Genomic DNA, 12,298 nt, shown 5'->3' with positions numbered 1-12,298 from the left:
TGAACTTTACCACCAAATTGTGTACTATTGTAAACCTTAGGAATAGAATAGAACTTACCCATGTACCAGACACTGACCTAAGAGCTAGCTCCTTACCGTGTAGAGCAAGAACCAATTTCTATGGGGTGAGAAAGATCAAAAGAGGAAATGTACAACTCCACTCTCACCAAATGCCAAGTTTTCACTTAGTTAGTCAGCTACACTCCGTTTGCCAAGGGTGCATTTAAGAACCCTGAACTCTGATCCTCAAAAGGCAGTGGAAGCAGAATCTTTGAATATTTTTAAAGCAGAGCTAGATGGTATCTTGATTAACAAGGGGGTGAAAGGTATCAGGGATAGGTAGGAGGTTACAATCAGAACAGCCATGATCTCATTGAATGGTGGAGCAGGCTTGAAGGGGCAAGTGGTTTACTCTTGTTCCTAGTTCGTATCTATGTATGTTCGTAGACCTTAAGTGAAGAAGAGAATTCGAAGGCGAGATCTTTGAAGGGTGAAGATTGGAATTTCTCGTGAAAGAGACAGAGTTTCACTGAGATTGGTTGGCTCACAGTGTTACTGACATCTGGATGGATTGTTGAGAAATTTGCAGAATCTGTTTTAGTCGCATTTATTGTGCAGTGTGGTGTGTTCAACCACAGTTGGCCTGTTAATTCACATGTACCTCATACTTGCCCTGAACGTAAAGTATAAGGTAGATAATATAAATTGATTTATCTTTCTGACCTTATGCAGTAATGTTTGCTTTTGTTTGCTCAAAACCTGTGGAATCTTGTGGCTTTTATTCACTTAGTGTCTGAAATCTCAAGCTTTGTCTGTCCCTAACTGGATCTTACCAAAAACTTGGGGATCTAGCCAAGCATCATAACATAAATTGGGGGCTCATTCAAGATTTTGAATTCACAGACAAATATGCGTGGTGGTACTTGCTGAGGTTAGGGTTTATCAGATTTCCACAGTGAATTTTACTAAAATGATTGAAAAGCAGAATGGCCTTGTCAATTGCTATGACTTTTCTGAAGAGGGAAGATTCATCCTGGAGTGATTTGCAACAATTAACCAAGACTAGGTTAATCACATTTGCAGAGAAGTTGAAGTTAGAGTTAAAAGCAGGGGCTAAAAAAGCAGACACAATTGAGATAATTGCACAGCATTTGGGGTTGGAAGAAGAAAAAGTTAATTCAGAAAGTAATTCAGTTGAGTTAGCTATAATTCAGTTGCAGATGAAGCAGTTTGAGATAGAAAAATAAATGAAGCTGAAATTGGAAAAAGAGGAAAAGGACAGAGAAATGAAAATAAACGTGAACTTGAGGAAAAGAAAATTGAAATGAAAAAGCTCGAACTGGAAAAGAGGAAAAAGAAAGAGCAAAAGAAATGGAAATGCAAAACTTGAGCTTTAGTTTCAAAGAGAGAAAGAAATCAGACATTGTGAACTGGTTACAGAATAGCTTAGGTTGCGAGGTGAAAGACAGCCATTTCAGATGAGGAATCGAGTCCCATTCTGAGAACAACAAACAGTCTTCGACTATTGTTTAAATGCACTGAAGGCGGAGTCAAGAGATACTTCATCTCATTTGAAAAGGTGGCTACAAAGGACACGAGGACTCCCGTTTGGAAGACTATGGATGTATATTCTAGTCTTTCAGAAGAACAATCTTCAGATTATGGTGCAGTTAAAACTGAGGTACTTAATGCTTACGAGCTTGTCCCTGAAGCAGATCAGTTGAAATTTCGGACTTTAAAGAAAAGACTGAATGAAACATTTGTAGAATTTGTTAGGGAGAAAGAAATGTTGTGGGGCTGGTGGTTTTGATCACTGAAGTTAGAACAAAATTTTGAGCATGTGAGGGACCTGAATTTTGGAATAGCATCCCAAAAACTATTAGATCACACATGGAAGACCGTAAGGTACGGGAAGCAGCAGCTCTGGCAGATGGGAATGATATATCACAAATGCAGTTAGGGGGCAGTAGGTTTCCATTTGTAAACCCACAGGTAAGCTGAAGGATCAGAAAAGAGTCTAGCTTTATGGAGGCAAGAAAAACTATAGAGAAGAGGATAAAAGTGATGTAAAGAAACAAGTATGTTTTTATGGCCATAAGACCGGGCATCTCAAAGCCCATTGCTGGAAGTTGAATGGTAAAATGGTGGCAGTAATAGGAACAGTTAAAGAATCTTTAGAAAAGGCAGTACCAGGAAAGGAAGCGGGTGTTCAAACCATAGCAGTGGTACAGGTGAAACGTGTTCTCACAGAACCTACTAGAAAGGGGGAATATAGGTCAGGATAGTCAAGGGAATTCTTCCTTGACTACTGCTAAAGTGAGGCAGGCTACTGCAGATTTTAGAAGTTTTGTCTTGAAGGGAGCAGTGTTTGCTTACTCCTCCAACAAAACAAGTAAACAAATTAATATTTTGAGAGACACTGGGGCAGATCAGTCATTGGTGAAGGCTGATCACACAATTTGTATTTCAGTTGGTTTGAGGGAGGAAAATAAAATTAATAGGGGGTATTAATGAGATTTTTTAACCCAGTCCCTTGTGTAAAGTCAATTTACGAAGTGACTTAGTAAACAGAATTGTTACAATGGCAATTGTTCCTAGTTTACCTATTGAAGGTGATTTTATTCTGGGTAATTATTTGGCTAGCATACACAGTAAGATGGCGATGACTGTGTTGCAGCAGGTTCCTGATCATGCTGATCTTGCCAAACTTCTAAAAATTTCTATGGCCAAACATGAGAAGCTTGTTGCTGATAACGAGCAATTGGAGGAAAATCAGTGGTGAGAGCCAACTTTCACGCACAAAAGATGAGTTTGCTAATGAAAAACAGAAACTGGTGAAAACACTTGAGTGTCAGCCACAGGAAAAGGAATTGCTGATAAATCAAGACAGCTGCTTCAATGTAGAAGTAAAACCTAAAACCAATGAACTGTCGGAATTTCATGGTAAAAAAAGCAATGGGATTCTTGAACTCTAATACAATCTGGAGAACAAGAAAGATGAGGTGTGTAGCATGGAAGTGCAGATACTAACTTTGAAAGCAGATAAGGAACATTTTAAGAAATACAGTGAGGATGTAACAAGTGAATTGAAAACGTCTGAGGAGCAGCCAGTAACCATGAAAGAAAGATTCTGTAAAGGAACTGAACTGCCCATGTGAAGTTGTTCAGCTTTTATACAGGTTCTGCAAATAACTCTGAAACAAAGACAACTGAACTCAGTAGTAGCTGAGCTGAATGAAAAGATTAATCAGCTTGAAAAAGGATTAGGAAATGAGAGAGTAAGTACGTAGACAAAATTGTGAAAGAAATGGAGATGAAGGTTCCATTTTTCAAACATCAGCAAGAAGAAAATGAATGTGTGTAGAAGACTATAGCATAACTATTGCATTATCTAGAAATAATTGAGTAAAGAGAGGAAAACACCTTCAGTGCAAATTTATTCATCTGGTTTTGATCAAAACAATGAAAAGAGAAAACCTATATTGGAGGAAGTGATTGAGGAAGATAATTTTGAAGCTGATTGTCAATCAGACATACACTGTTTCTGAAGCAAACTTAAAGGACCCATTGAAGGCATGTTTCCATTAACAGAGGAGAAGAGTAAGTAAAACCTCATGTTCTTTTGTATTAAAGTTTTGAAACCTATGCAAAAGTCATTTGTATCACACAGCATGACTAATATGCATCTATATTTGAAGAGACCACCAAAGTGTTGGTCTGCAGGCACACCAACAAGGTTGGAAACCTGAGTACAAAATAGAGAATCAAGCTGGTCAAGATGTTTCTAAAGAAAATTTTAATGTATGTTCACTACCTTTGGTTGACCATGAAAAGATCATAGCCAAAAACCATGTAATTGTCGCTGTTCTATTCAGAGTTTAAAGAAAGAGTGTAGGAGAAAAGGCAGATACTGAGTTATGATAATTCTATGATGAAATTTATACTGTTTAAAGAGGGGGTGGAGCAGGTGAAGCTGGATAGAAGGCCAATGATAGGTGAAGGCAAAGGAGAGATTGACAAAGATGTCATAAAAGGACAAAGGGGTGTTAATGGTAGTGGTGCTGGCTAAAGGAGATGCTGATGGTGGCATTAAGGTCAGAAAGCAGAATGTGGTAATAGCAGGATAAGGGTAAGCACTCTGGAAAGAACAACATGAACAAGTGACAGATGGCCCTAATGGGGATGGGGTGGGGGGAATGGGACAGTGGTGGAAATAAGATCGAAAATAGGATAAAAGGTGGGGATAAAACAATGAATAAAAATGAAAATAGATAAAAAAAAAAGTAAGTGCCTAATCGGAAGATGATGTGCTGTTCCTCCAGTTTGTGTTGGGCTTCACTGGAACATTGCAGCAGGCCAAGGACAGACATGTGGGCATGAGAGCAGGATGGTGTGTTGAAACGGCAAGCGACAGGAAGGTCTGAGTCATACTTGCGGACAGGCCGAAGGTGTTCCGCAAAGCGGTCACCCAGCCTGCGTTTGGTCTCTCCAATGTAGAGGGAGCAGTGAATGCAGTAGACCAAATTGAAAGAGGAGCAAGTGAAGCACTACTTCACCTGAAAGGAGTGTTTGGGCCCTTGGATGGTGAGGAAAGGGGAAGTAAAGGGGCAGGTGTTGCACCTTCTGCGATTGCATGGGAAGGTGCCGTGGGAGGGATTTTGAATAAACAAAAATAAACTTTACTATGCAAGTTCACAAAGATAAAACAATTTATAATATCTATCTTATACTTTAACATGCAGGGTAAATATGAGGTACACATAAATTAACAGACGAACTGTGGTTAGATACACCACACTACACAATAGATGAAAGATGCAAATCAGATTCCATGGATTTCGCAACAGTCCACCCAGACACTTGTCACATCACTGAAACTTCGTCTTTCTCACAAGGGTTTCCAATCTCCGCAGCTGAAGATCTCACTTTGGAACTCTCTCCAAAGGTCGCTCCCACTCAGATGTTTTCAACAATGACCCACCTTGCAAGATTTCAACTCTGCCTTCCGGGATTCTTTCCCCTGGATCTCTGAGTAGACTCAAGCTTCACCTTCCAAGCACAATCTCAGATTTTTGATTGTGCCAAACAGAACACCACTGCTCTGAAGGAGTACCTTTGCTTCAATGGCCCGCAGCACAGAGTCACCAGCAATCGGCTGCCTTCTCAGATCTTCAGGGCTTCTCTCGTGCCCACATCACTTAAAGTCTGCTCACTGCAGCTCTTACTTTAAGTTGGAGCCTAGCTCTCTGCTCCTTTCTTGTCACTTATTGGGACCTATTTCTGTCCCCTATCTTTTATCCTTTGCCTGGGACTTTCTTTTGCGACCTCTCCCTGTCTCCATCCCTGCTTTGGGATTGCTCCCTGTCCTCCTCCCATATCATACTCCCTGGGACACCTATTAAATAATGACGCTCTTGTATTAGGTTATTTGACCTGCATTTTTGCACCGTTCTTCTTTCTTTTGCGCAGGGCTGGTCCCTGGCCTAAAAAGCATAACATAAACATAAGAATGCATGTGCGGCCATTTCCTAGCCGGCACGTGCACAGAAGGCCTGAGGTTCACTGTGAATCAGAGTTCTTGACCTCCGAAGCTAAGTATAGATTTCCTAACACCCTTTGAAGCAATAGTGTTCTGTTCGGCGTGGCCGAAGATCTGAAGTTGTGACTGTAATATGGTGAGTGTATACTTGGGAATCCTGGGGAATGGAATCGCAGGAGATGAGATTGAAATCCAGTGAGGTGGGCTGTTGTTGATGTTGTCCGAGTCTGGTAATTGAAGGAGGCTCAGGGGTCGCCCTGAGGATCTAAAAAGGCAGTCAAAGGTTAGTGGCTCCATGCTGTGGACTGTTGGAGCAAATGTATCCCCAGGGAGAGGTAGTGTTCTGCTTGGTATGGCAAAAGAGCTAAAATTGTGCTTGTGAGCTGGTGCTTGGTACTTGGAAATCCAGGGGAATGGAACCACAGGAATCAAGATTGAAACCCTGTGAGGTGGGCCGTTGTTGAAGCCGTCCAAGTTGGAGTGATTTTTGGAGAGAATTCCAAGCTGAGATCTTCGAAGGTGAAGATCAGAATCCTTCTTGAGACAGAGAGAGACAGAGTTTCAGTGAGGTTGGTTGACTCGCACTGTTACTGACGTTTGGGTGGGTTGTTGAGAAATCTGTGGAATCTGGTTTGGTCGCATTTGGCAGGAATTGTGCAGTGTGGTGTGTTTGATCACAGGTTGCCTGTTAATTGACATGTACCTCATACTTACCCTGAATGTTAGAGTACAAGATAGATGTTGTAAGTTGTTTTATCTTTCTGACCAAACAGGAAACTTTGTTTTTGTTTTTTCATAATCCGTGGAATCTTGTGGCATTATTCACTTAATGAGTGTCTTGAATCTCAACCTTTGACTTAGCAAAACATTACTGGTCTCTAATAGGATCTTACCAGAAACTGGAGGTCTGGCCAATGGAGGAATAAAGACATAAGAAAATAATTGAATGTTACAAATAGTCGTTTGGTAGTACAGAATTTGAGTATTGTGCAAAAAGAGACATGCTGTCGAAGCTTTTTGTCTTGCACTCATTAGAATACATTTGCAGGAATACCAATTATAACGGGAATAACAATTTGTTCTGCATGAGAAGAAAGCACTGATTGGTTGACAAGTGGACTCTGATTAGTAGAGGCACTGCCATGGAGAATGCACCAGGGAACAGTTAACTGCCAACCTTTTGTTGAAATTCAAACCAGGCAGGTTGACTCTAGTCAAGGAAATGCCATGGGGAATGAGCCTGTTTCCCCCAAGCATTTTGTTTAGTGACAGCCTTAGGCCCATTCATGAGTTTGTGCGATATTCAACACGATATGATCTGATCAGGGTAGCCTTTATTTCATAGGATGATCTTCGACACACCCTTTTTCACCATACAGCTTGCATAGTGAACAAATGGTTTGGGCCCAAAGAGATAAAAACAAAAAACTGCAGATGCTGGAAATCCAAAACAAAAACAGAATTACCTGGAAAAACTCAGCAGGTCCGACAGCATCGGCAGAGAAGAAAAGAGTTGACGTTTCGAGTCCTCATGACCCTTCAGCAGAACTGTTCTGCTGAAGGGTCATGAGGACTCGAAACGTCAACTCTTTTCTTCTCCGCCGATGCTGCCGGACCTGCTGAGTTTGGGCCCTATTTACAAGGTTGCTGGTAAGGCCAATCTCATAGTGGATGGAACTATAAGAATCCCAATGCGTGTATTGATAAGTAGGCTTGCGGAAGACCGTGGAACAGAATCTCCTGGCAGATTTCTCAACTAATACATCAAGGAAAGGGAGTTCATTTGACTGCTCCATTTCAAAGGTGAACTTGAATGCAGGATGGAGCCCATGAAGACCTGCAAGGAAATTATTACATGCTGATATGGATTTAAATATAACACACATATCATCCAAACATCGGAAATATGCAAGTGGTAGGAAGTTGGGTGTCATTCAATTGAAGACACGATTCTCATGGAACCCAAAGATGTTTTCGGGAGCTGAGCCTAGAGGGGATCCAATGCTAACACCATCCATTAGGGCAAACATGGTGTCATTAAAGCTGAACCCAACTGTGTGAGCTGCTGAGTTCACAAACTCAATGAATATTAATTCATGCAATGGTGGTGGGTCTAGATCACAATAGTATAATGCTGTAGCGCAAATCTCTATGGCTTCCTTAAGTGGAACATTGGTGAATAGGCTAGCAATATCAAATGAGCACATGGGGCAGCAGTACATAAGTGAAACATAGAAAATATGAGCTGGGGTAGGTCATTCGGCCCTTTGAGTCCGCTCCACTACCCAATATGATCATGGTTGATCCTCTATCTCAATGCTCTCCTGCTCTCTCCCCATACCCCTTAACTGCTTGTTGCACCTGTATGCTCGCTTTCAGTGACTGGTGTACAAAGGCACCCAGGTCCCTTTGTATATTCACATTTCCCCATCTATCACCATTTAAATAATACTCTGCCATTCTGTTTTACCTACTGAAGTGGATAATTTCACACTTATCCACATTATGTTGCATCTACCATGTATTTGCACACTCAACTTATCTAAATCGCCTTGAAGCCTCTTAACACCCTCCTCATCGCTCACATTCCCACTAAGTTTTGTCTCATCAGCAAACTTGGAAAATTACATTTGGTTCCCTCATCCAAACCACTGATATATATTGTGAAGAGCTGGGGTCCAAGCACTGATCCCTGTGGTACCTCACTAGTCACACCTGCCACTAAGAAAAAGACCTGTTTATTCCTACTCTCGTTTCCCGTCTGCTAACCAATTCTCAATCCATGCAAATATATTACCCCCAATCCCATGAGCTTGAAAAACTAACCTTTTATGTGGCACTTTCAGAAGTTTTCTGAAAATCTAAATACACCACATCCATATCCTTATCTATTCTGCTGGTTACATCCTCAAAAAACTCCAGTAGGTTTGTCAAACATTATTTCCCTTTCATATATCCATGTTGACTTTGTCTAATGCCATTAATATTTTCTGAGTGTCCTTTTATAATATCCTTTATAATAGACTCTAGCATGTTCCCTATTCCTGGTGTTAAGCTAACTGGCCTGTAATTCGATTTTTTCTCCCTCCTTTTTTAAATAGTGGGGTTACATTTGCCACCTTCAATCTGCTGGGACCTCTCCAGAATTTTGGTGGATGACAACCAACGCATCCAACTATTTCCATGGCCACCTCCTTTAGTACCCTTAGATGTAGATTATCAGGTCCTGGAGATTTATCGCTTTCAGTCCCATTAATTTTTCCAGCACTATTGTTTTAGTCAAGGGGAGGTGGTTCACTAATGTCCTTTAGGGAAGGAAATCTGCCGTCCTTACTTGGTCTGGCCTATGTGTGATTCCAGACCCACAGCAATTGGACGACTCTTTAAAAAAAAAAAAAACATGCCCTCTGAGGGCAAATAGGGATGGGCAATAAATGCTGGCCTAGCCAGTGGCACCCACATCCCATGCATGAATAAAAAAAAAACTATTTTCCTTCAATTAGACCCGTGGTTCCCAGTATTCCTCCATGAAGACAGAACTAAAGTCGTTGTTTAATTACTCTGTCATTTCCTTGTTCTCTATTATAAATTCTCCCGTTTCAGACTGTAAGGGGCCTACACTTGTCTTCACCAATCTTTTTCTTTTTACATACTTATTGAAGCTTTTATGGTTTGCTTTTATGTTTCTTGCAAATTTACTCTCATACTCTATTTTTCCCCTCTTAATCAATCTCTTGGTCCTTTTTTGGTGAATTCTAAATTGTTCCCATTCCTCAGGCTTGCTACTTTTTCTAGCAACTTTATATGACTCCCCTTTGGTTTTAATACTATCCTTAATTTCTTTTGTTAGCCATGGCTGGGCTACCTTTCATGTTGTATTTTGCACCAGAAAGGAATGCATAACTGTTGCAATGCATACATTCGTTCTTTAAATATTAGCCATTGCCTCTATCCACCGTCATAATGAAGTTAATGAAGTTAAAACCTTTTAATGAAATTCCCCATTCTATCTTAGCCAACTAACGCCTCATACCTTCATAGTTTTCTTTAAGATTTAGGACCCTAGTTTCAGATCGGACAGCTTCACTTTCCATCCTAATGAAGAATTCTATCATGTTATGGTCACTGTTCCCTAAAGAACCCCACACAACAAGATTATTAATTAACCCCCTCTCATTGCACAAAACCAAAGTCAAGATAGCCTGTTCCCTAGTCGGTTAGCTGAAGAGATAGTGGAGGCGTTAGGGTGATCTTTCAGGAATCACTGGAGTCAGGGAGGGTCCCAGAGGACTGGAAAATTGCTAATGTAACCCCCCCTGTTTAAGAAGAGAGTGAGGCAAAAGACGGGAAATTACAGGCCAATTAGCCTGATCTCGGTCGTTGGTAAGATTTTGGAGTCCATTATTAAGGATGAGATTTCAGAATACTTGGAAGTGCATGATAAAATAGGGTAAAATCAGCATGGTTTCATCAAGGGCAGGTCATGCCTGACAAATCTGTTAAAATTCTTTGAGGAGATAACGAGTAGGTTAGACAAAGGAGAGCCAATGGATGTTATCTACTTGGACTTCCAGAAGGCCTTTGACAAGGTGCCACACAGGAGGCTACTCAGTAAGATAAGAGCCCATGGTGTTAGATGCAAGGTCGTAGCCTGGGTAGATGATTGGCTGTCTGACAGGAGGCAGAGAGTGGGGGTAAGGGGGTCCTTCTCAGGATGGCGGCTGGTGTGTAGTGGAGTTCCGCAGGGGTCAGCGTTGGGACCACAAGTTTTCACTTTATACATTAATGATCTAGATGAAGGAACTGAGGGCATCCTGGCTAAGTTTGCAGATGATACAAAGATAGGTGGAGAGACAGGTAGTATTGAGGAGGAAGGGAGGCTGCAGAAGGATTTGGACAGGTTAAGAGAATGGGCAAAGAAGTGGCAAATGGAATACAATGTGGGGAAGTGTGAGGTCATGCACTTTGGTAGGAAGAAGAGGCATAGACTATTTTCTAATTGGGGAGATAATTCAGAAATCTGGAGTGCAAAGGGACTTGGAAGTCCTAGTCCAGGATTCTCTTAAGGTTAACTTGCAGGTTGACACGGTAGTTAGGAAGGCAAATGCAATGTTGGCATTTATTTTGAGAGGACTAGAATATAAAAGCAGGAATGTGCTGCTGAGGCTTTATAAGGCTCTAGTCAGACCACATTTAGAATATTGTGAGCAATTTTAGGCCCGTATCTCAGGAAGGATGTGCTGGCCCTGGAGAGGGTCCAGAGGAGGTTCACAAGAATGATCCCAGGAATGAAAGGCTTAAGATATGAAGAACCTACTTTTCCTTTTTGCCTGTCTGTCCTAAATATCGAGTACCCTTGGATATTCAGACCCAGCCTTGGTCACCCGGCAGCCATATCCCCATCATTGTAATCATATCATTCCCTTTTACATCTATTTGTGCTGTTAATTCATCTATGTTATGAATGCTCCAAGCATTCAGATACAGTGCCTTTAGACTTAAAAACAAAAAAACTGCGGATGCTGGAAATCCAAAACAAAAACAGAATTACCTGGAAAAACTCAGTAGGTCTGGCAGCATTGGCGGAGAAAAGAGTTGACGTTTCGAGTCCTCATGACCCTTTGACAGAACTAAGTAGAAATAGGAAAGGAGTGAAATATAAGCTGGTTTAAGGGGTGTGTGTGGGGTGTGTGTAGGGACAAACAAGCAGTGATAGAAGCAGATCATCAAAAGATGTCACAGACAACAGAACAAAAGAACACATAGGTGTTGAAGTTGGTAATATATATCTAAACGAATGTGCTAATTAAGAATGGATGGTAGGGCACTCAAGGTATAGCTCTAGTGGGGGTGGGGGGAGCATAAAAGATTTAAAAATATTTAAAAATAATGGAAATAGGTGGGAAAAAGAAAAATCTATATAATTTATTGGAAAAAAACAAAAGGAAGGGGGGAGAAACAGAAAGGGGGTGGGGATGGAGGAGGGAGGTCAAGACCTAAAGTTGTTGAATTCAATATTCAGTCCAGAAGGCTGTAAAGTGCCTAGTTGGAAGATGAGGTGTTGTTCCTCCAGTATGCGTTGGGCTTCACTGGAACAATGCAGCAAGCCAAGGACAGACATGTGGGCAAGAGAGCAGGGTGGAGTGTTGAAATGGCAAGCGACAGGGAGGTTTGGGTCATTCTTGCGGACAGACCGCAGGTGTTCTGCAAAGCGGTCGCCCAGTTTATGTTTGGTCTCTCCAATGTAGAGGAGACCGCATTGGGAGCAACGAATGCAGTAGACTAAGTTGGGGGAAGTGCAAGTGAAATGTTGCTTCACTTGAAAGGAGTGTTTGGGCCCTTGGACGGTGAGGAGAGAGGAAGTGAAGGGGCAGGTGTTACATCTTTTGTGTGGGCATGGGGTGGTGCCATTGGTGGGGGTTGAGGAGTAGGGGGTGATGGAGGAGTGGACCAGAGTGTCCCAGAGGGAACGATCCCTACGGAATGTCGACACGGGGGGTGAAGGGAAGATGTGTTTGGTAGTGGCATCATGCTGGAGTTGGCGGAAATGGCGGAGGATGATCCTTTGAATGCGGAGGCTGGTGGGGTGATAAGTGAGGACAAGGGGGACCCTATCACGTTTCTGGGAGGGAGGAGAAGGCGTGAGGGTGAATGCGCGGGAGATGGGCCAGACACTGTTGAGGGCCCTGTCAATGACTGTGGGTGGAAAACCTCGGTTAAGGAAGAAGGACGACATGTCAGAGGAACTGCTTTTGAAGG

At 41.9% G+C, this 12,298-nt stretch overlaps 1 protein-coding gene across 5 annotated transcripts in view; it reads right to left on the bottom strand.

Moving 5' to 3' along the window:
- The window catches only part of xrcc5 (X-ray repair complementing defective repair in Chinese hamster cells 5), a 187,822-nt gene that overhangs the window by 28,886 nt on the left and 146,638 nt on the right, over positions 1-12,298 (bottom strand). Inside the window, exon 17 of one of the 5 annotated variants that reach the window (XM_041201110.1) lies at positions 7,277-7,295. The exons of the other annotated variants lie outside the window; for them this stretch is intronic. Within the exon in view, the coding sequence (XP_041057044.1) occupies positions 7,292-7,295 (4 nt within the window). The 3' untranslated portion in view covers positions 7,277-7,291. Of the gene's footprint in view, positions 1-7,276; positions 7,296-12,298 lie in introns of those variants that run through there. 5 annotated transcript variants of the gene reach the window in all.

The sequence above is a fragment of the Carcharodon carcharias genome, chromosome 12, assembly GCF_017639515.1.
Source record: "Carcharodon carcharias isolate sCarCar2 chromosome 12, sCarCar2.pri, whole genome shotgun sequence".
In the NCBI taxonomy this organism is placed as follows: domain Eukaryota; kingdom Metazoa; phylum Chordata; class Chondrichthyes; order Lamniformes; family Lamnidae; genus Carcharodon; species Carcharodon carcharias.
The sequence above is the reverse complement of the archived record's forward strand: the minus strand, read 5'-3'. Positions and strand labels throughout refer to the sequence as shown.